At 40.9% G+C, this 24,469-nt stretch overlaps 1 protein-coding gene and 1 long non-coding RNA gene across 2 annotated transcripts in view; both read left to right on the forward strand.

The window, feature by feature from the left end:
* The window catches only part of LOC134163134 (uncharacterized), a 474,220-nt gene extending 450,354 nt beyond the window's left edge, over positions 1–23,866 (forward strand). Inside the window, exons 2-3 of the long non-coding RNA XR_009964585.1 lie at positions 16,980–17,064; positions 23,665–23,866. This is a non-coding gene — a long non-coding RNA (uncharacterized LOC134163134). The remainder of the gene's footprint in view (positions 1–16,979; positions 17,065–23,664) is intronic.
* Positions 20,843–21,778, forward strand: LOC134163383 (uncharacterized). The gene has a single exon (XM_062618212.1). The coding sequence runs from the start codon at positions 20,951–20,953 to the stop codon at positions 21,776–21,778; it is 828 nt and encodes a 275-aa protein (XP_062474196.1). The 5' UTR covers positions 20,843–20,950.
* Positions 23,867–24,469: the final 603 nt, after the last annotated feature.

Here is a 24,469-nt window from a genome sequence, read left to right on the forward strand (position 1 = left end):
CGTCTGTAGTAGACAGCTACAGCACAGACATCAGTTTCTCAGCATCAGTGTTTGTGCTAAAACCTTACTTCTGCTTATCCAAACTGTTTGTTACTGTGTCATAGTCAGAGAACTGGAGGTCACAGTAGCTCTCCTCATTTCCAAACCACGTTTTTGCCCTACTTGCACTCTGGTATTTATAAAGAAGAAATCTTTGTGTGTGTCAAAAGAGTATGCCAGGGGCATATGCCCTGATCAACTCGGGTAATGTTGTGGCACACAACTGCTATTCAGTTTGGATACATGGTCATTTGCAGGCTCACTTTTCCACACCATCACTTCTTCAAATAAGTGATACAAAACACATATTACAAAACAATGTGTTTGATTTACAGAAATAAAAGTAGATGTATTTGTATGATGCACTCACATATGAACAGGGATTTCCATAGGGTTGCTTGTGGAAAATCAAATGCATGAAAATTGGGAACATCATTTCAATGCATGGTCATGCCCATAGCATGTTATTTCCCTTGCCTCGTTCTAGAACAGTTTCTGGTACACTTTGCTGCTCTTGCTCACAGAGTGTCTAACTGACACTGTCTAACTGTCAGAACTGTTCTGTCTAACTGACAGAACAGCCAGAGTTACTGCTGGGTCTTGTAGGAAGGGCTGTGGCTCAGCTACTTGGAGGAGAAACCTCACACACTAAATAGCCCACAGTGTCGTTTCAACAGGAGTGGCAGAGACCTGCTGTGTAACTTTTTAATGACACTGCTTGCCTCATACTGAGAGAAAACTGCGTGCAAAGTTAACTCAGGCTGAGCACAAACATGAGAAGTAATACTGCTAAATTTACCAATATTAGTCATGACTGTAAGTCTAGTTGCAGGCTATGGCACCAAAATGTGGTATTTCTTGCGTTATAGCTTACAATCGATGTGCTTTTGCCAGTAACTATTATTCCAATAGTAAGTAACTTTCTCCTACTTCCAGTTTTGAATTGGAATGGGACAACAAGGCAGCTTCTGTGCACTTCAGAATATGAGAATTTGAATTTTAAAAATGTGAACTTTATAAAACTTTTTATGTTTAAAACATACAAATCATCCCTTTTCCGATCAATCAAATACAACACAGTAGACTTTGTGCATGAATGATACAATGAAATTATTAAGCAGCTCCGATTCGCATTTTTCTAATCAAGAAAAAAGAAATAAACCAGAACTGCTTTGAAGTATTCTACCTCATCTATTATTTTATGGGTTAAACATTTATTAAATTTACAAATGATTTACTGCAGAATTTTTCCCTAAGGTGTTTGCAAATTTGATGTCACTGTGGAAGATTAATGTGTGTTTAAGCAAACTGTAATTTAATTAGTTAGAACAATACTTAAATAACGCTTTACTGACTGCTCAGCAATTAAATACATTGCCTTAAGAAAGACAAACTAATATGTGATGTTGTGAATCTCATCTGAGAAGAACACATTTATTTTCATTCTCGTCATTTACTTTTAAAAGCTTCAGGTGTACATTATAGTTAGTTTGAGTTTCTAAGGCCCAGTTAGAATTAAACTTAGCTAGAGGTATTAAAGATAACAGGAAGGGATTCTACAAGTACATAGCAAATAAAAAACAGACTAGGGAGAATGTAGGCCCCCTCAGGAAGCTCTCAGGAGAACTGGCTACGCAGGATTTGGAGAAGGCTGTGGTTCTGAATGACTTCTTTGCCTCGGTCTTCACTGGCAAAGGCTCTGACCAAACCACCCAAGTCTTGGAAGGCAGACGCAGTGACTGTGAGAATGAAGACCTTGTGTCCACTGTAGGAGAGGAAATGGTTCGAGGCCATCTTAAAAATCTGAACGTGCACAAGTCCGTGGATCCTGATGAGATCCATCTGCAGGTCCTGAAGGAGCTGGCAAATGAAGTTGCGAAGCCGCTGGCCATCACATTTGAGAAATCATGGCAGTCAGGTGAAGTTCCCGGCAACTGGAAAAAGGGAAATATAACCCCCATTTTCAAGAAGGGGAAAATGGATGACCCAGGGAATTACAGACCAGTCAGTCTCACCTCTGTGCCTGGCAAAATCTTGGAGCAGATTCTCCTGGAAGGCATGCTAAAGCACATGAAAATCAACAAGGTGCTTGGTGACAGCCAGCATGGCTTCACTAAGGGGAAATCCTGCCTGACCAATTTCATGGCCTTCTATGATGGGGCTACGGAACTGATGGACAGGGGTAGAGCAGCTGATGTCATCTACCTGGACTGTGTAAAGCATTTGACACTGTCCCACATGACATCCTTGTCTCTAAATTGGAGCAACATCAATTTGATGGGTGGACCACTCGGTGGATAAAGAACTGTCTGGACGGCCACACACAAAGAGTCGTGGTCAATGGCTCAGTGTCCGGCTACAGATCAGTAACAAGTGGTGTCCCTCAGGGATCAGTGTTGGGACCGGTCTTGCTCAACATCTTCGTCGCTGACACGGACAGTGGGATTGAGTGCGCCCTCAGCAAGTTTGCCGATGACACCAAGTTGTGTGGTTCAGTTCATACCCTGGAGGGAAGGAATGCCATCCAGAGGGACCTGAACATGCTTGTGAGGTGGGCTGATGCCAACCTCGTGAAGTTTAACCATGCCAAGTGCAAGGTCCTACACCTGGGTCGGAGCAATCCCAGGCACAGCTACAGGTTGGGCAGAGAAGAGATTCAGAGCAGCCCTGTGGAGGACTTCGGGGTGCTGGTTGATGAGAAAATGAACATGGGCTGGCAGTGTGCACTTTGCAGCCCAGAAAGACAATTGTATCCTGGGCTGCATCAAAAGGAGCGTGACCAGCAGGTCGAAGGTGGTGATCCTGCCCCTCTACTCTGCTCTTGTGAGACCTCACCTGGAGTATTGTGTGCAGTTCTGGTGTCCTCAACATAAAATGGACACAGAACTCTTGAAACAAGTCCAGAGGAGGGCCACGAGGATGATCAGGGGACTGGAGCACCTCCCATATGAAGACAGGCTGAGGAAGTTGGGGCTGTTCATCCTGGAGAAGAGAAGGCTGCGTGGAGACCTCCTAGCAGCCTTCCAGTATCTGAAGGGGGCCTATAGGGATGCTGGAGAGGGACTCTTCATTAGAGACTGTAGTGATAAGACAAGGGGTAATGGGTTCAAACTTAAACAGAAGAAGTTTAGATTGGATATAAGAAGGAAATTCTTTCCTGTTAGGGTGGTGAGGCACTGGAATAGGTTGCCCAAGGAGGTTGTGAATGCTCCATCCCTGGCAGTGTTCAAGATCAGGCTGGACGAGGCCTTGGGTGATATGGTTTAGCGTTAAGGTGTCCCTGCCCACGGCAGGGGGGTTGGAACTAGATGATCTTAAGGCCCTTTCCAAGTCTAACAATTCTATGATTCTATGAGATTTAGGAAAGGGGTATGTGTGTGTGAACAGATGTATATCTGATGTGAGGAACTACTGAAATGAAGGCACAGAATATTGAGATTTTTGAGGGGCTGGTAGAAATAATGGTGAATTGATTTGCATGTGGCCAGATACTGAAATCCTATCATGGCAATGAGGGGGGCAGCAGCTCCCTGGAACCACAAGCATTAGGGGCTCTGCTGGGCAGGGCAGGGCAAGGCCTGGCTGCCAGGGCCGACCCACCACCCCAGCCATGGGCAGGGCAGCCAGAGGCACTGGGGCAGCCAACAAGCCAAGGCCAGGCTGTGAGCCTGCAGGACAGCCCAGTCTGGGGAGCCCATGTCCAGGCAGGGCAAGGCTGTGGGGAGCAAGAGACAAGCCACAGCTATTGCATCACTGGGGCAGGGGCTCATGGCCCCAGGGTCCCAACATGGGGTCCTGGACCTTGGGCAGGAGAGGGTTGCGGGGGAAGCTGCAGGCAGGGAAGGTCAGGGGTGGTGGTAACCTCAGGGCCAAGACATAGAATTCAGAGACAATAATGCAGTGAAAAGTCTACTGATCTTAATACAATGGCAGATAAAGCTAATTATCAGTATCTTTCAACTTAGTTTTAATATGGAACAAAACTGTAGCTGTGGCCATAAAAACTTCAAACAACAAATCTACTGGTGCTGTTTTGTTACTCTCCCTAACAAAGGTTCCTCCGGTAGTCACCATCAGAAAAAACACAAACTCAGTTCCTGACACTAACTATATTCCTTTTGAATTGTCCAGCTATTGTGGCTATAGGGACTGAGCTAAATATATTCCATTAGTATTGAGCAAAACCACCACTCTGTTTACTCACTAACCCCTGGAAAAATTATTGGGTATCTTGGATAGCGTTTAGCCTGTACATTGCACTTGACAGCTATATAACACAGTCTTGGTTACACTTGCAAGAATTTTAGATGCAAAAAGTGAAATTTCTCCAACTTGCTACAGGACAATGTACATGGAAATGGTCAGCCTAACTGGCCCTTTACAGACAGTAGAAAGATGCACCAAGAGGGTGTGTATCATACATTAAACTCTTCTGATTATCAAGTAGTCTGTTTTGGGGGCCAACATCTGCACCATAGAAAGGACCAGATAAATATTCCATTAAAGTAACACTTTTCCATTGCAAATGGCATTTTACTGCATGTTGCACAAGACACTGAATTACTGCTTTATTGCCCACTCAAAGAGCAAAAAATTGTTACATCTATTCATCCATGGATGAACGTACATTAATACAATGCTGCTAATAGCTTTCTTTGTGTGAATGGTTTCAACATACTTTCCAATGAAAAAAAAATCAAGCTCCATTTAGTATTTCCATTAGATTTTGTTTGCCACATCTATTTATTTATATCTGGAAATTTTACATCTTTTACATTAAGATATTTTTCAAGTGCTGTGTAGAGAAATTTCTGTTCCATCTGAACCCAATTCTGAATATGTTATTGATTTCAGTTTCACAAAACCTTGCTATTGTTTATTCAGGAGATACTTTTTTTTCTCAACAGGACATTATATACAGTCCAGAGAAGGTGTAGCATTCTGTTTGCATTTAATAAAAAGTTTAGGAGTTTGTCGAATCTGTATGGTGTAGGCAGTCTAAAGCCATAACAATATTAGAATACAAAGAACATCGAAGTGACTAGGAATGAAAACAAATCATTTCTGAAAGCATCTGATATATTTGTCATTAAAAAATGGGTTAAGAGGATCAGAAAGTGATTTTAGACAATTAATACTGTCATCTGGGACACAGAAACAACTGGAGAAGAGTTACAATATAGTATTACCTGTTTTGATATTTATTTTTTAAAAAAAAAGACATACAGCAAAATCATGTAATTCATGTATGTGTGAAAATCTGACCTGTGCATTCAGATTTCTTTGCTGGTTCCTTCTCCACATCTAATTTATTGAATACCTCTACTATGAAAATTTTAATATACTGACTGTATCAAAGCTCAGTCTCATCAGCTACTCTTCAAGTATTCACCATTCAGAAAGACACAGCTATACTCCTCTGGTCTGACATGCTGGAAAGTCCAGTTGAGCAGAAGTAGTGGTGAGTTGTTGACAGGATACACAAAGCGAAAAATGCAGGGAGGTCATTTAATTTGCAAGAACTCACAATATAGCAAACTTTATCTATGTATTTTCAAGATACTTGTCAGAACTTCCTTGTTTGGCAAACCCTTCTACTCCAGCCAATTTGTAGAAAGAGCCTGTGAGAATTAAAAAAGCCCTATCAATACTTCTACCAGATCTATCTTCCTTCAGCTTTCAATCTACTAATTCAAGGGGAGTACATCAATGTACTTCCAGAGCAGTGTTAACTGCTCTAACTTATAAAGCTAATATTCTGTATCACTTTGTAACTGAAAGTAGGCACTACCAAAACTACAGGAAAAAATGCTCTGTGGTATGGATACACAAATGGTATTGAATTAGGGCTGGGCAATTAAAAAAAAAAAAAAAAAGAAAAAAAAGATTAAAAAAAAAAAAGTTGAGAATTTACTTTGAATAATTTATCCAGATTTTTCTAGAAAATAATGATGAAACTGTAAAGTATTCAATTCTTCCTCTAAGGCTTCCAACTTATTTCTCAAAAAAACCACTACTTTTTATTTCTGCCTTCTTTAGTAATAAGAAAATACAAAAATTTCTCTTATTTTCTTCCTCAGCAGAAACATGGGATTTGTAATAAATGAACAACTGGCAATTCTTACAGTTTCACAACCACATACAGGAATATTAACACTGAGGGTGCATGCTCACAACATGCATCAGCAATTTGTTTTAAAGATATGGAAGCACATTTTGTTCAAACTAGACATTTCAGTATATCAGACAATTAACAGAGCCAGCCTGGGTCACTGTTTTCTGCTGAACAGCTCAAACCCAAATAGCTGTGTCACAACAACCATATCTAATAAAAATTCAGGAACTGGGTATCTGGAGCAGCAGGGCACCCTTCATCATGCCAGAAGACTTTAGAGGGAAGCAGTGGTTAAGTACAGAGAAGAAATAAAAGATTCACTTGAGATTAACCAGCACTTTTTTGGCAAGGGAGAGATGACCAAAAAAAAAAAAACCCTTGCAAATTAAAAATTGTCAGAGTGACGAAATGGATGTCAATCAGACCTAAAAAAAAATATGGAAATTTTATAGTGTGTTAGCACACTAAGTTGGTTGCAAGAGAACAAATAGATATTCAAAGAGAGTGAAGCTTTGTCAGAGCCGTACTAGCTATGTTATTCTGAGTTCCTGAGTATTGGCTCAAATTCTGAGGAAAATTTATTGAAGATCTTGACTTTGGCAGAAAATTATGTCTATCTGTTCTGCTTCAAGACACTAAGAAACAGTTTATGAAATGATTCAGAGACAGCCATTAATGGGGGTTGGAGTGATGAATCTAGAGATATAAACCAGAACCAGAGTTTGTACCTGTAAGCTCCAGTACCCCAAGCGTGCATAAAAAAAACCCACTTTAAAAACTGTCTATAAACTGTTATTTAAGGATGTGTATTTCTCTGCATTAGTATGCAAAGAATAAAAATGAAGATACTGCATGGCATCAAGATTGTTCGTATTAAACACAGTGGTTTGAAAGAAAACTGCAGCCTTAAGCTATGACTGTATGGAAGCAGGAGATGACTTAGCTTGAGTTCTGAGCAGACCATTTCCACATTGTGGAAGACTTGTCCCAAGAACAAAGAATAATACTTGTCCTCTATCACCTTCTTTAGTAGTCTGTTTTCCCAAATGTGTATTTTATCAGTGCAATGTTTTGTCAGTAGTATGAAATAATTTGTAAACTTGGTTCTATTGTTAGTTATGTTTTCAATCAGCAGTCAGGCTTAACTGTGAAGGTCTGCACTTGACCTGGAAAGCCTGGCCAGGGATTGTGATGATTCAGAAAAATGCTTTATTTATAAAAAAATCCTGCCTCCACCTGTGAGCCCTTTACAAAAGTCCCTTTTGGTTCTGCAGCTCTGTCAGGAAGCCTAATATTGGTCTTCACTGCCTTTTTTGTAGTATTTTGCCCCAAACTTTTTGTTGCTACTAACAAGACTTAAGTGGGCTATATATGTATCTAGCAGTACCTTCAGCTAGAAGTATGCCATGTTCTTTACCAGGAAAGTATCTAAAAATAGTTCTCCCAAGTAAAAATTATGGTGGGGAAAAAAATAAAAAATAAATAATAAAAAGTCATGACATTTTGAAGGCATACATTGTTACTGAATATGTTACAAGAGAGAAATACTTGTTTTAACTCAAGCCATTACTGGCCCAGCTGGAACCAAGCGCTCACAAAGCTAACACCGCTTAATATCACACCCCACATCTTCAGCATAGGTTTCATTATGTAGTATCTTGATTCAGCTGATTTTCAAAGTCAAAGAAGATCAAAACTTTCCTGTTTGTATTCAGGAGGCTAAGTAGGGGACAGGCTCAAAAAGACCTGTACATGATGTCTTCATCCGTTATGGCAGCCTGCAGGCCTGTGGTACCAGCTCTTAAACAGCCAGTAGAAGACGGTATCAACTAAATGGCTCTGTGAAGCCTTGTATCTGACTTTTCAATCTACAAACTGTATGTAAAAAAAGAAAACAAATTTGAAACTACCACGTGCAGGCGCCCATGTCCTGTCAGCACCACCAGCACTGCCCGGACGTCCTCTGCGCGCAGCGGCCGGTGCTGCCCGGTGCCGGACACAGCCGGTCCCAGCCGGCTCCAACGGCCCCACCGCAGGGCAGAGCTGAGCCCCTCAGCCACGGGCGGGCGCCTAGGGGAAAGCCTGGGTAAGGAAGGGCAAACGGTGCCCGGCAGCCAGGGCTGAGGGGAACCGGGTGAGAAACAGCCCTGCAAGCCCCGAGGGCAGAGCGAGAGGAGGGCAGGAGGGGCTCCGGCCGCCCGGCAGAGATGCCCCTGAGGCACCGGGAGGGCGGACGTGACCCGCAGGAAGCTGCAGCCCAGGGAGAGCCCACGCTAGAGCACGTTTATCCTGAAGGACTGCAGCAAGTGAAATACCCCAGGTTTCGACAGGGAAATGTGCGAGGAGGGAAGAGCTGCAGAGAGGAGCTGTGATACACTGACCGCAACCCCACATTGCCGATCTATCTGTACTGCTCAGGGTGGGAGGGGATAGAGAAGTCAGGAATGAAGAAGTGAAGTTGAACCCAGAAAGTCAGGGGTAAGTGGTTTTATGTTTGCCTTTGCTTCTCACCGTAAGATTCTCTTTTAATTGACAATAAATTGATGTTTCCTCAAGTTAAATCTGTTTTGCCGGTGACGGTAATTGGTAAGGGATCTCCCTGACTTTATCTCATGAGCCTTTAATCTTAATTTATTCCCCTAACGGTTTGAAGAGGGGAAGTGAGAGAGTGACTAGTTCGGTGTTTTCACAGCCAGCCAAGGCCAACCCACCACAGAAACTAAATCAGAGTAACCAAGCTGAAATTAAATTATAGTATTTCCTTAAAGTCCATACTAGGTTCAAAATCCAGGATGTAAAATCTAGCCAATACCATGTTCTGTATTGAAGGACCGTTTTGTTCTGTAAAACTCAAGAGTAACTCTTCTCTAGCATTAAGCACTACTTTGGATTGGATTCACAAATGCTTAGTATCAGTTTTGTAAGTAGTGGTATACATAACCAGGTAATCCAGCGTGGCTCATAAGCACTGGACTTGCCAGCATTTGATGGAAATATGCAATTTCTGCAGTAGTAATCACAATATACCACATGTGAGAGAGAAACTGTTTGCCTAAACCTTTATTTAAAAAAGCATAACAAAGCAGGAGCCTGCCATGCTGTGCTGGAAGTACATTAAATCCTTAGTGCAAGTTTAAAGATTTTCTTTTCAACAGAATTATAGTTACTTTTATCTATTGTACAGGCATTAACAATTGTATTTCTACTATGTATTGAGTTGCACTTCCAGGGAGCAGTGCAAATTAGTTTTATATCTCAGTAGTTCCTCACATTGTGTAATTTCTGTGGTCTGGTTTGATCTGCTAATTCAAAGCAGCATTAAGCACCCATGTTTCACACACGTCCAGCAGAAGGTCCTAAGAGAAGGTTCTGTATTGTTAACAACTGCAGTGAAGCCCACACATTAGTTCATTAATTTTAGTTGAGGTATAGCCTGGGGTTTCACAGGCATGCTTTGTTAGCTTAGTGAACTGGTATAAATATCTTAAATATCCTGTTGGGGCTTGGTATTCTCTTATTTCAGGTTTGAGCATAATTCTGATACAGTCTGATAAACTGAAGCCTATGCAAGCAGTCAAGCTTCTAGGTACAAGCCCTTACTTTCTAAAAAAAATCCATTTGATTAAGTCCACTAAAAACATCTCATTACAAATGGTGTATCTGGTGAAGATGGTCCTGGTGAGGTATAATTCTGTTTTGCAGGTGCCACTGCATTGAAGTGCCACTTACAGGAATACTTTCAAAAGGTGATTATTAGACTACTTAGGAGTGGTCATTTCTCTTGGAGAGCTCTCAGAATGCTGCCTCATTCTCTGACGTGAATTTTTACATGCGCCACATCTTATATACCTGCAGTGACTTTGCATCCTATTAGTTCTCTTGATAGCCTTTCAGTTTTTTTTTTTTTTTCATGATATGTTCCTTGTGCAGGTGGTACACTGAGGAGCATCTTTTTATAACTCTAGTGAGGAGCAGGGTAGTGAAAGCATTTACCAGCAGTTACTTACTGCAGTCCAGCTGGCAAGTATGTCTAATACACTGCGCATATTTAGAGCTAGGATTATCCATGTATCGCTGCCCTGGGGTATCAATGCTGTACTATTTCAAAAGTACCTATTACTGTTCTTCTAGGCTAACGTACATTTTGACCAATGTTTCTCTTTTCTACTGTATTTACTAAGAAAACTCTTTTCACTGATCGTCAGTCAATATATTAAACTCCCATATTCCATGTGTCAAGCATTACTTTTTACAGCAGTGCTCATACTTCTGGCATGATTTTCCATGTCTTGACAGGCTTTCTATATCTTCAGGAACAGCTGAATGTCTCCTTCTTTATCCCATCTGCTGTAAAATGTTCTTTTATGACACCAACTGTGACATAAAATTATTTTTTCCCCTAAATTTAAAGATTCTAAGGATTTCAGACTATTAGTTTTGGGTGGAAATTTAGATTTTTTATTGTCCCTACACTTAACAAAGTATTTCCTCTGTCAGAATAGTTGGCCTTTCTAGTTTTCCCATCTTGCTCCTGAAGATAGTGTTGCTTCAGTGCCATGAGTAGGACTTACCTTGTTTATTCATGCTACAGCATCAATTTCTGTATTAATAGACTTGTTGGTTAGTTCTCTGTTACTTACATAACCAGAATGAAAACTCTGGTGTTTAACTCACCCTTTAAAGCGTTTTTGAGGTTTAAATCTTTTTCTCTGTGAGAGAAGGGAAAGCAGAGAAGCACAGCACGTCTCTAAACTTGTAAATCATTGGATTCAGTATGCCTCTTAAGTTTTCTAAAATTTGGGGAGGGGGGTACCCTATCATTAAATTGTTTTCTAGTGGTGTTTTTCTTTGTGTATTTCAGATGTGAGCTGTTTAAATTCCTGCCCTGTAAAAGTGGTTCTTAATATCAGCAGTAACTGATTACCCTTCATCATTTGCCTCAGTAGGTTTCAGGTTTCCCTCAAAATTTTTTTTTTTTCTTTTCATAAACAGCTTAATCCTTAGAAAAAATATCCCTCAAATATCCCTCAAAATATATCCCTCAAACAGCAAAACTGTGTTTTTCCCTTTTGCTTAAATAAGCTTGGCATTTATATCTTTTTTCACTGTATATTAGAAAATGTGTGGCTTTTTGTAGGCAGTAGGTCATTTGTCTAGCTGAGGTCCTGTAAAGTTTCAGCCCTATTAGCTGCTTCTGCTTATTCAAGGTTTCTCAGATTTGCACATTGATTTCAAAGCGCATGAAGTAATCAATTTTTTTTTTTTAGTTCTGAGACCCTAGTTTGAGTTCACTTAAGCTGCTAAAATAACAGAATATCCTGTTATTAATGATTTTAAAACATTCTCAGCAGCTCAACTGCAAGAGCCATAATAAAAGTGGAAAAACCTGCAGCTGGTGCTGTAGTTTTACAGACAAAACAGCATGCCTATGTGAGACACATGATGTATTTATATGTTGCTAATCAGTTTGCTAATGGTTTTATTGCTTATTTTCTTACTTCAATCAAATAATGAAACACTAAAATGCATATAAGAAAATATCCAGTATACAAATTTTCATTTTAGTATTAAAATCCCTGTGTATATGTGATCTGCTCTAAGAGTTGTAGTCATGCACAAAGGAAACCAGAATTTGGTTACAGTCAACTCTGTCTCATTCCATATTGTACCCAATTTTGGTTGAAAGTATAAATTTTATTAAACTGAGTAAGCGATAGCAGATAAAACAGCGCTGGGTGCGCCGGGGAGCCCTCCTCTCAGCCCAAGACGCACACGCGGTCTCTGGGAGGTGGTCCTTTATTTTTTTTCGGTTCAAGGCCCCAGCCAATCCTGTCGCCCCTCCTCACTCGGATGTTGACATGGCTCTTCCCCATTGGTTCCCTTTGTTGCAGGGGTCTCATTACCGAGAAGTTTCAGGAAGTTTCGAGAAACTCCCAGAGGCTTCGAGAAGCGTCCACTGCCAGCCTCCTCACCGTCGCAGCCCCCTCCCCTCAAGCGTTGCAACAAGACACTACTTCGAGCCACCCAGCCCCCCTTTTCTCTCTCACAATCCTGTGCAGCAATACAACTGACCTCCCCCCCATTACTTACAGAGTACAACAGTTACAGAGTCAAAAAGGAGTATTGTTTCACATAACGACAGCCCCAGAGAGCCTCCCTCCCCCCAAACTTCTTGATGAACAAACCCCACACATTACACCATCTGTATCCACAATGAAGGGACACTGGCATCTTCTTCAGGACAAGGCATTTCAGGGTTAATCCTCTCCAACTTCCTTTACTGTTTTAGAGGGAAGACTCAGACATACTATAAATGCAGTGGAAGAACTACATGACTATGTATTCTAGCAAGGTTCTTGGGGAGAGATTTGGTCCTTTAGGCATGTCAATAGAGGTTGTAGGCTAAAACTGAGCACAAGTAAATATTATAACACTTCTTTTTTTAATTAGGTCACTATTTCATTTCACTACTTGTGTTAATTTATTTCAAATTCTGTATTTCTGTATTGAATTTGTCTTTAAATAATACCATATATGATCCAAAAACTTTTAAATTTCAACTACACTTGAATCTTACCACTAGATACAAAACCAATCCTTTCTTCTTTTCTTTCAGTTCCTATATTCATTTGTTGCCTCTCATCAAAGGAGTGGCTCTAGTTTGGATGTAGCCAAACTCTAGTAAGAATCAGACACAGGAGAAATCCAGGATGGAAACCTACTATTAGGCTATGTACTTAGTAGTGCCTGACTGCAAGTTGTCTTTTTGGACAAATTTAATATTTCTCAAAATATACTAACATGACAAGTTCTTGAGAGTGTTCAGTTTAGCTTTTGATTGCTCAATGTATCAGATGTTCTTCCTCCCCAGAAATCGCCTATTATCCCTTTCACTTTATCTCACTTACAACACACTAAAAAGCCCCTCAGGTAAAGGCTCAAACTAGTTTTCTGAACAGCACCAAGTTCTAGTATAGTTCTTGCCTGACCAGCACTACATTTTCAGTCAGTCATCCTTTGACTGACAAGCTCCTTTATTTCCTTTCCAAGAATCCAGGAGTAGCTAACTGAAGGACTCCCCTTCTGGCTCCTTCCCTGTTTGCCTCTAACTGAAGATCTGATTCTTCATGCTGAATAGTTCCTTGTACTCTGTACTGCCTGTTAATTATCTTTTGGTTGACTCCCAGCTCTGCCAGCCACTCTTCTCCATTCACTCTTTCAAAACTTCAGCTTATATAAAACTCTTTCATTAATGACTGTCGCTGTCTCTATGCAGGCAGCTTGTCAAAGCTCGTCTTAGACTTCATCACGTGTACATGCCTCAAATGAATTTAATTCCCATTTGAGATCTTGCCAAGAGGATACGGAATATTTCTGAGTTGCTGTGGACACAAGCCATTATTTCAAATGGAAATAGTCATTTGCTTTACTATATCCTTTAATTAGTATGCAATTAACCTGGATCCGTCATCACTACATAGCTATTATTATTAATTATTCTATGATAGCCAGGGCAGCTGGATTTCCTCAAATAGTGCTAACAGTGGATTTCCAAGCACGTCAAAAAGACAGACTGTTCCCAGATTGTTGATGTTCTCTGACCCTTGGGGAAGCCTAATTAGAATAGTTGGAGAATTTCAAATGGGAAGAAAGAGGGTAGCAATTTATAATTAAGCATAAACACTTGGCTCCAGAAAGAGTTCAAAGGAAGTTTGATTAGAATTCCTTGGTGGTGATTTACCATGCACTGCACCAAAATGCTCTATACATTGAAGATAAATCCATTAGAATATAATATATAATAAAGAAAATGGGAGTCACAACCCTGAAAAGGCATCCTAACAGCAGATTCTGTATTGCACCAATGATCACTCACTATTTGCCCCTTTTCACATTGAGTACTTTGGTTTCAGAGGCAAAGTGTTCAGAAGCAAGAGGGAATCAGCAACGCTTTGGTTCTCTCTTGGATCCATATCTTGTCTGTGGGAAGAGGTTAGAAAAGTTGCTGTTTGGCTCCATATTTAAATTATATCTTATATATCACTGAAATAATTATGCGGAATACCAAATCTATATCTTGATCCAGATGTGGAGCTTTGGTCTGAAATTATCATTGTGGAAACTTAAACACTATCTCTACTTCCCTAGATACGTTTAGTAGGAAATAATGAATTGCTGACTATTCAGAATAATTTCCTTACACTGTACATAAGTACACAACAGGAAAACAGCAAATACATGGAACTGGCGTGCAAGAGAGAGGTGGGGAGGGAAAGAGGAGGGGATGAAAGTTTCTAATGCTGTCTCTGTCATTTTCATCCACAGGGAAGGATCTGTGTCTCGGACCTTTGGCTTTGAGTTTAAGGGTTCGTAGTCAGAAAAAGCAGGTTGAGACTGTGAGAATATCACAAGGCTGTGAACGCAGCAGTGTGCAGTTATACCTTGAGTTAGCTTTAGCTATTAGCTCCTGAGCTGAAAGCATTACAGCCATATTAGTCTCATGCTCTACCCACACTTGCTAGTCCTTCTCAGAGGCAGGCACAATTAACCTAGCTTTAACCTCGTTCCTTAGAGAGCCCTACCTCTGCACTGCACCTCATTGTGGATATGTGCCCTCTCTCCAGCAGTGAGCTCATATATCCCTGACACAACATTGCCTGAGTGTGGAGACATGCTTAGCTGCCATTAGTTACCATTTCCAGCACACTGTTCATTTTTTTGCTTACTGGTCATGTCAGTTAACAGTCTGCAGAGGTCCCTTCATTAGTGATGTTTCTTCTTTTTGTCATCTCCAGCATAGGGCTAAGAAGAATGAAAGAAAAAATCGGTGCAAGTTCAGCAACATAACAGGGGCTCCTCTTCCCACTTTTTGAAGCATGGATTCATCCAATTTATTCTCCTAAATTAAGACAGTAAGTGAGAAAAGCAGGTTTTCCAGCTGAACTAGGACTGGACTGGCTCTAAACGTCTCAGCACATCAATGTGTAATGATGCTCAAGTTTTTATGAAACAAAAACTGTGAGAAGCAGTGACTAAGCTTCAAAACAGCTATTACGAGCATAGCAGCATTAATGCTATGCAGATGGGATATGTATCCAACCAATTAATTACACTGAGAAGCAGTTGTTAAGACGTTCAGTTGTTTTATTAAGAAATTGAAGGCATTATATATCACTACATTAATAAAATATTATAATTTTTGGTTTGAAGACATAGACTTCTTTTTTTTTTTAATAAACAGCAGGAAATGAAGCAAGAATTGGACAATACCCTGGGAAAAAGTTCTATACTGAAGATGTTTTTTTCTGGAAAGAAGTGTCAATTCTTGCTACTCTCTTTGTTGGCCGAGGAGACAGGTTGCTTAACATGAGAATCTGTGCTTCAAATGGTACTGAGAACATGTTTTTCATTTTACCATTTTTATAAACATGAGGACATAGGAAAGGGAGAAAAATAATAATTTACAGTTCCTGCATTGCCATTTTAAACTATTAGAACTGTGTGCTAAGTAAATGCAAGTTAAAGCCCTAAGATATTTTCGTTTGCAAGTCAGAAAGCCAGGTATTGAATATGGAAGATATATGCAAAAAACCTGACACAGTATGATAACCTGTATGAATTCTGGTCTCTTTTTTGTTCACATTGCTGTACTGGTCTATTTTCTAAAGAATTACTACTGCCTTTCAAATAAGTCCATGAGGTATGTTTGAAAGAAAAACAAAAAAAAGGAAACAAAACAGAAACCAACAAAACTAGTTGACACTTTTTTTTTCCTCATTTTTCTGGATGACTATGGTATGAGAAACATGTTTTTAATTATTTTTTTTCCCAAATAGTTTCTTTTAATTTGCCTCACTATTTAAGCAAAGCTTCCATTCAAAACATGGAAAAAGAATGAGGAAGGGGTTCAAGAATGTGCTTTTAAAAAGTCAGTCATTTAGCATGAATCTGCTTTAAAAAAAATATATTTAAATGTTTCAGCAAAAGTGTGTTTTTTATTTATAGAAATACTTTTTCTTCCAGAACCTGTATAGCTCTTTCCAGTTATATTCCAAGGTCATGTTTAGCTGCCAGGATCTGATTTCACATCTTAATGGACATGTTTTTGATCGCAAATCCCTGAAGAGAAGCACTGGCATTTTGTATCAGTGTTGAAATTAGAGGATAGTGTGTTATTTTTCTCTTGCAGTTTCTGATAAACCTGGCAACAAAGCATTTAACTCCATCTAAATCTCTAGAGTGTTGTATCCTCAGAGACAGAACCACAACACAGGAGATTCCCTTTTGGCAGAAAAAGATAATAACAGGTAAACAAAAATCCATAATTCAGCTTTGAAAGTAATATTACAATATGATCTTAGGAAGAAGCCTTGCAAATCTGCTTACCTGCTAAGTCATTGTTGTTTTTTTTTCTGAAAGGGGATTTATTATCTGATTTGTCTCATTACCTAATGTTCTTTCATGACTCAATGGTCAAAACCCAGATCATTCTGCTTTCATGAAAGCACCAAAAAGAGTGTGGGAGAGGGGACGTTCTGAGAAAAGTGCATGCTCATGTACAAAATAATTTGCTTGTTCTAGAGCATCAAATGTGTTTTTACCTGTTTTTACCTGGCCTTTTAGTTCACCTTCAAAATGCTAAATGTGACAAGAGACTTGAGCTGCCTCTTGGGATGTATTTCTTGTTTTCATTTTACCAGCTCTCCCTTTAAGTGTTCTTAGCAGTGTAGTTCCATACAAAGTTTGCTGTCAAGGCCATAAGGTGGCAATGTTTTTACCTTGAAGTTGACCCGTCTTCAACCTATACCATCTCTGTCCCTTTTAGTGCATGGATTCCAGACTCAGGAATCTCTTCCTAATCTCTTGTTTCTTCAGAGCATCTTGTTGACAAACATTGATGGAAGGGAATAGTAGGTTACTCTGATCTAGGCAGTCCACATTGGAAAGGAAGTTTCTGTGGCCTCCTGCCCCATAGTTGTGTTTCCATCCTTGGAAAAGGATTCTCTTTCTTAGAATTCTTATTTTTGAAAAAGTTGATTGTGCTTGCTTGTTTGTTGAAGAGGTGCTTTATTTTTAGATGTGTACTCAGAATACTAGCTAACAGCATGTTAAGTATAGAGCCAGTTAACTAAGAGCCAGTATAAATCTAGAATAACTGTACATGCTTAGTCATTCATAACTGTACTTCTCATTTATTCATAATTCTAATGAAGCTTCATCTCTAACCACAGCATGGGAAGGATCAAATTCTCGGTTTTATATTGATAATATTCACAGGCTGGAAAAATATCCTGTGAAGCCTAACCCAGGTACATCTCCATTGCCCACCTTGGATCTAAGATTTAAAGCCATCTGCAAAAACTCGAATTTGAAGATACTTTTAGGCAATGATTTGTGAGCCATAGAATCAGTAGTATTATAGAAGTTATATAGGAAAAAAAGGGCAAACAAAATCTTATTTTCTGATTCTGGTTTAGACTTTAATAAAGTAGTTTATATCTCTTATTTCCCTCACTGGCTGTTATATTTCTGGTTCAAATTTTTATGATTCAGCTATGTGAAGATAATGCATTTTTGATTCAAGGCACTGTAATATTAATGACACAGTTAGCAATATTCTTCCATAAAGATGCATATAGCCCCTTCCTTACATGTTAGAATAACATCCACAAAAATGGTAGCAGGGTTCTGATGTTCTGTTAATTAGAGTCTGAAATGCTATCAACATTTATTAAAAATACATTTGATTGAGAAGTAATATACTCAAATGATTGCTGATATTTTTTGACATGCAGCTAATTATTGCTAATTACTTCAGAAGGAATTATAATACTGACATGTTTATATTGATTAGTATGCATCAAAGTGTAAATGGTCATTCTGAGGGCTTAATTTATAGTTCTGCAAAACGGAAAATACACAGGCAAATACACACAGACAAATGTGGTCTTGAAAAAGAAATAAAATCCATGAACAGAAGTATTTCTGCATGTAATGATACACTTCAGATTGCTCATTGAAATAGGGCAGTATGCAATGTACTAGAAGCAAGAAAAACAGCAGCAGTTGCAATTCTTTTGCTGTAAGCCTGAGCAGTTTTGTTGGCCTTACATGATTTAGCCTTCATAATGTTCTTCCCATGTTTTCCTTGGGAAAAGTGTAACAAACTTGCATAAGATTTTTGGGAAAAAAAAATAATTGTAATTTATCTTGGTAGAGTTTTTTCCGTTTTTTGTTTGGTTAGAGCAATACAAAGCTTTCCTTTAGACTAGTGCAAAGTTTCTGTCAGGATAAGAGAAATAAATATTTGAGTGTCTGTGGCTGCATATACTCAGATAAATCAAAATATATATGAGGCAGCATGTTCAGCTAGAATGCATGAGAAAAAACATCCCTTTATCCTCTTATGCTTTTTTGATTGTGTTTGCGCAAGAGGTCATGGCAAGGATTGAGCTAAAACCCAGCATGCTTTCTGTCTATGATCTTCATGTCCCATTTCAAGGTACAGGACTGCATGATACAACCACAGTGCTGTAAGAGTCATTGAAACTTCAATTGCTTTTTAGTATTACTAGCATTGCAGTAAGATGGTTGAAAAGCTTTGCTGCACCAGTATGTCTGCCCATGGCTGCATGCAAAGAATGGAATAAATATTCACCAATTGCAAGTAACTTGCTTGATTTTGAATATTTATCCATGGAAACATATTCTGGTGTTCATCTCAAGTCTCTAAACGGACATAGAATCATAGAATAGTTAGGGTTGGAAAGGTCCTTAAGATCGTCTAGTTCCAGCTCCCTGCCATGAGCAGGGACAGCTCACACTAAACCATGTCACCCAAGGCTTTGTCCAGCCTGGCCTTGAACACTGCCAGGGATGGAGCATTCACAGCTTCCCTGGGCAGCCAATTCCACTGCCTCACCACCCTCACAGGAAAGAATTTCCTCCTTATATCCAATCTAAACTTCCCCTGTTTAAGTTTGAACCCGCTACCCCTTCTCCTATCAATTTAGTCCCTAATGAAAAGTCCCTCCCCAGAATCCTTAGAGGCCCCTTTCAGATACTGGAAGGCTGCTAGTAGGTCTCCACACAGCCTTCTCTTCTCCAGGCTGAACAGACCCAACTTTCTCAGCCTGTCTTCATACAGGAGGTGTTCCAGTCCCCTGATCATCCTCGTGGCCCTCCTCTGGACTTGTTCCAACAGTTCCATGTCCTTTTTATGTTGAGGACACCAGAATTGCATACAATACTCCAAGTGAGGTCTCACGAGAGCAGAGTAGAGGGGCAGGATCACCTCCTTCGACCTGCTGGTCACACTCCTTTTGATGCAGCCCAGGATACGGTTGGCTTTCTAGGCTGCAAGCGCACACTGCCGGCTCATGTTCATTTTCTCATCAACCAACACCCCCAAGTCCTTCTCCACAGGGCTGTTCTGAATCTCTTCTTTCCCCAACCTGTAGCTGTGCCTGGGACTGCTCTGACCCAGGTGTAGGACCTTGCGCTTGGCATGGTTAAAACTTCATGAGGTTGGCATCAGCCCACCTCACAAGCGTGTCAGGGTCCCTCTGGATGGCATTCCTTCCCTCCAGCGTATCAACTGAACCACACAGCTTGGTTTCTTTGGCAAACTTGCTGAAGGTGCTCTCAATCCCACTGTCCATGTCAGCGATGAAGATGTTGAACAAGACCGGTCCCAACACCTATCCCCTGAGGGACACCACTCGTTACTGGTCTCCAGCTGGACATTGAGCCATTGACCACAACTCTTTGCATGCTGCCATCCTGCCTTCCAGGAGAATCTGCTCCAAGATTTTGCCAGGCACAGAGGTGAGACTGACTGGTCTGTAATTCCCCGAGTCATCCATTTTCCCCATCTTTAAAATGGGGGTTGTATTTCCCTTTTTCCAGTCATCGGGAACTTCCCCTGACTGCCATGATTTTTCAAATATGATGGACAGTGGCTTAGCAACTTCATTTGCAGCTCCTTCAGGACCTGTCCTGTCCTGGGTTCAGCAGTAGCAGTCTTTTTTCTCCTTCTTAGTAGCTGGAGCAGCACTGTGTTTTTTGGCTTTTGGTCTGGGAACTGAGCTTATAACACCGATGTTTTTAGTTTCTGCTCAGATGTTTATTCTGACCAAGGAATTTGTGAGCCTCATGCTCTGCCAGGGAGGAGGGGAAGCCAGGAGGAAGCAGAGACAGGACACCTGACCCAAACTGACCAAAGAAGTATTCCATACCACAGCACGTCATGCCCAGGATGTAACTGGGAGTTAGCCGGAAGGGCCAGTACACTGCAGGGTTGGACAGTGTATTGGTCGGTGCTCGGTCAGGCTGGGTATTATCAGTCGGCAAGTGGTATTATATTCTCTTCCCTTGTTATTTCCTTTATCATTATTATTGGTGGTAGCAGTAGCGATTTGTGTTATATCTTAGTTACTAAACTGTTCTTATCTCAACCAGTGGGAGTTACCTTCTTTCGATTCTCCTTCTCATCCCTTCTGGAGAGGTGGGAAGAAAACGGGGGGAGTGAGAGAGAGACTGCATGGCTGATTTATGGCTGACCAGGTTTAAACCACGACAGTTCTTTTTGGTGCCCAATGTGGGGCTCGAAGGGTTGAGATAACAACAGATCTGACCGGATTGTCACTTGTCACAATGCTGATTTATTGGCTCTCAATTTTGTTGCTCTTGATCTCACAGTTTCAGCATGTTGTGCCTTACTTGCAGCTGGTATTTGCTGTGTTAGTGTTTATTGGCTGGGAGCCTTGGGCTAAGGTTGTTGTCTCATTGTACTTTATGGTAATTACTTTTAATACGGGTGGGCTCCAGCAGCAGGGCGGGACGGACGTGGCCGTGGACTTGTATCTGGCCGTCCGGCTGCTCTTCACCGTCCTGGCCCTCGTCCTCGCCTCTATCTTCATGAGGCTGAGGGGAGCCAAGGGGGAGCGGCCCCAGCAGCCGGTGGTGGCCGAAGCGGCCCGGGAGAGCGGCCCTGGGGACCAAACAGCAGCGGGAGTGGGGCCGGAGGTCGGGAAGGAGGCGGCTGCTGAGCAGTGGGAGGAGGTGGCCGAGGAGCCAAGCCCTGCTGGCGAGCCCAGCCCTGCGGTGGCCAAGAGCATTCCCCCGCAGCCGCCTGCGGAGCCCGGCGAGCCCGAGCCCCAGGAGGATGCAGAGAGCAAGATACCACCTTTGGGAGCCTCAGCTGGGTCCAGCCTCAGGCACCCAGAACAAGTGGAGGATGCAGGAGACCACGCAGCATTTCCCAGCAAGGCAGAGGAGGAAGATCTGGACTCAGAAAAAGAGAAGCTGGTGGTGGGAGAGCCGGCAAGCACAGCAGCTACACCAGCCCCAGTGACAAGTACAGCAGCATTGTTTGAGAGTTCTGAGGGTTTTGAATGGCCTTTGGGTACCCTTGGGACCTGCCTGCTGATTGTGATGGGGATCAGCATGTTGGCACACACACAGAGTGTGTTTTACTCACGACCATTTTGTCTGATCTCGAGAGTTAAGCAGAGTCGGGTTTGGGTCTTGTCTGGGATTAGACGACAATATAGGAAGACTAGGAGATTTTCCACAGGGCTCGTGAGTGGCAGGGTGTGTGGGACAGTATGGGTGAGTATCTAGTTCACTGGGCCCCTCCAGTGCTTTGGAAGCATCGGAGATGGAAAGCAGCTGTATGGAGTCCCCAGTGACAAGCTGCAGAAACTGCTGAAGGGGAGGGTGAATTATTTTGAGCCTGGTGGGCCCATGGCACTTCAGGCCATCAGAGCAGAGATGCAACATAGAAATGGACTCATGATCGAGGGGTGGACTTAGCAATGGACACTGTTGCCCAGGTTATTCACAAGTGTGGACAATGCACACAGCCTCTCGTGCTCCGGAGGACTGTTACAAGAGATGGAACCCGACATCATGGACTGAATAGACTCAGCAGGTTTATAGGGATTGGTCCATGCATTAAGGAATGATCTCTCTCTCTCTGTGGAGGTATATATATGTATATATATATGAGGCTGTTTCTATCTATCTGTAGAGCGCTTCATCCAGAGAGTCCTCTTGCTCTGGCGGTCTGTAACAGATTCCCACAGTAATGTCCCCCGTACCTGTTCTCCCTTTAACCTTGACCCACAGACTCTCTGTTAACTGATCGCCTGTCCCCAGACAGAGTTTCATATTCTCCAGCCTATGAGTAAACATAGAATAATATCCATGCAGCAGATTCTTAAATTGAGTTCAATCTACCCAGCAGGTCTTGAATGCAGGTTTTGGCCTGCATTCAAAGCACTGGAGATACATCTATTAGAAATGCATCTTTTGACTTAGTGGCGTATTATGAAAATGCAGTACAGAATGCCATTTGAGTTGTCACAGTGACATGCAATTTCTTTCGAAAGGCAACAAAGGCTGACTGAGAGCCTGTTTGCTGAGAGTTTGGAATCTGATCAATTTAAAACAAAATAGTTTTCCTATAGGGGTTGGATTTTTCAACCGATTGCTAAAAATTAATACTCCTTCAAGAATGAGACAATTTTAAAAGAAAAAACTAGAAACAACTCAATTCACTGCAAGTTTCTTGGCTAAAGGCAAAGATTCTTGGACAAAGTTTTCTACCTTTATTATTCAGAAGAGCAAATTCAGTGATCTAACATAGTCATGAGTTGGCATTGGGAGGAAGGGGCTGCTTATTAGAAAAAGCACATATTGCATAGTGTGATCACACAGTTGCGCAGCTCTTCAGAGGCTTTATTCAAACTTCATCTAATGAGTGGCCTTAAAACAGTTGTCTGGAGTGCTCTGTAGAGTCCTGTCAGCTGCATTACAGCTACCCCACAGGTGTATTTGATCTGGGTTTTCTTATAACCAGAAGAATTATAAACGAGTAACTTTCTGACTTTTCAACAAGGCACATCTGGCTGGTATTAGTTAAACAAGAAAATATTGCTTCCTAAGCAGATCCAATACAGTAAAAGAAAAAACAAAAAAAAGCCAAACAAACAAAAAAAAAACCAAACCCACCAAAACACCAACAACAGTAAGACAACTTTTGTAATTCCTATGCATGTTTTATAAACTTTTTTTTCCAGCTGCAATTAGATAAATAGTGCTTATTCATGATTTATATTTATCAGCTTATTATGTCATGAGTTATTGCCCAAGTTCACCATATATCAAAACCATGCTATTGGTGCAACAAAGTGGGGGGCAATAGATCTTCACCTCATCTCATTATGAGGTGCTCAGAAAGCACAGTGTAGGCATATCCTGGCATTTAGGAGTTAACTAGATTTAACAGCATTTGAAATAACTAATACAAAATGAGGAAACTAGCCTTTGATAGAGAAGATGAAATCAAAAATAGTTTTACAATATCTAAAAGTATACGTATGGTATTGTGCCATATTTCTTTTTACACTGGTTTTGAGATATCATTTGAGATGCAAGGCTGTAAATGTATGTCAATGCAACTGTACCTTTAATTCAAGTTAAAATACATGCTTTCTGCATTTCAGCCACTGCCGTGCCAGCCAGAAGGAAAACAACTAAAAAACAAAAATCAAGTTGGCTAGCCTGTCTTCATGGAACATGGTGGCTTTTTACTTTTCTGCATTACCAGTTAAAACTAATTTAATTTATTAATCCTTTTTTTAAATGTACAGTCATATCATGGAACAGTTTATTATTCCATGTGCATGTAAAGTTCGTAGCACCTTCCACAAACTTAAGATTAATTTCTCCTCAGAGTAATTCTCAAACAGTTTATTCCTATACATGCTTTATTTTTTATTTCCTTTTTTTTTTTTTTTTTTCTGCATATATTTCTCTCACCTGCTGTAAACATTGCCCCACAGTTGGATACACAAAATTAAACCACTTAATGGGTTTGTGGTTCAGTTGATTGAAGTCCCTGGGTCTCTCTGCACTCCTGGCAGCCATCTTATTTGGTCTGTTACTGTCACTCACTGTCGTTTCCACTTGGCTGGTGTCTGTGAGAGGTCAGATTACAGGATGTGCTCAAAATATGATATGAAAGAGAGGACTGTGATTCTGATACTGATGGATAGTGCTCTACTTGCAAAAGCTATCTGAGGAGATCTTGGTAAATGCAGTTTCCTCAGGCTGTTTGGGGAATCAGTGGAAGAAATAATGGTAAATAGAGAGGTCATCTATCTACATTTAGTGATAAGGCTATGCTTTCTGAAATCTGTTTCCACTCCATGGGTATTGTTAAAGCTAGGAGCTGGTTTACTGGCACATTTATTTGAACAGAATTAGCATTTTTAAGCTTAGACCAAATTGTACACCTTTACGTCTATC

This window comes from Pezoporus occidentalis, unplaced genomic scaffold (assembly GCF_034315485.1).
Source record: "Pezoporus occidentalis ecotype Australia unplaced genomic scaffold, CSIRO_AGI_Poc_V1 ctg2, whole genome shotgun sequence".
NCBI lineage: Eukaryota > Metazoa > Chordata > Aves > Psittaciformes > Psittacidae > Pezoporus > Pezoporus occidentalis.

Excerpts from the sequence above, each read along its gene's own strand:
- LOC134163383 (XM_062618212.1), top strand. The coding sequence starts at position 20,951 with ATGGTAATTACTTTTAATACGGGTGGGCTCCAGCAGCAGGGCGGGACG.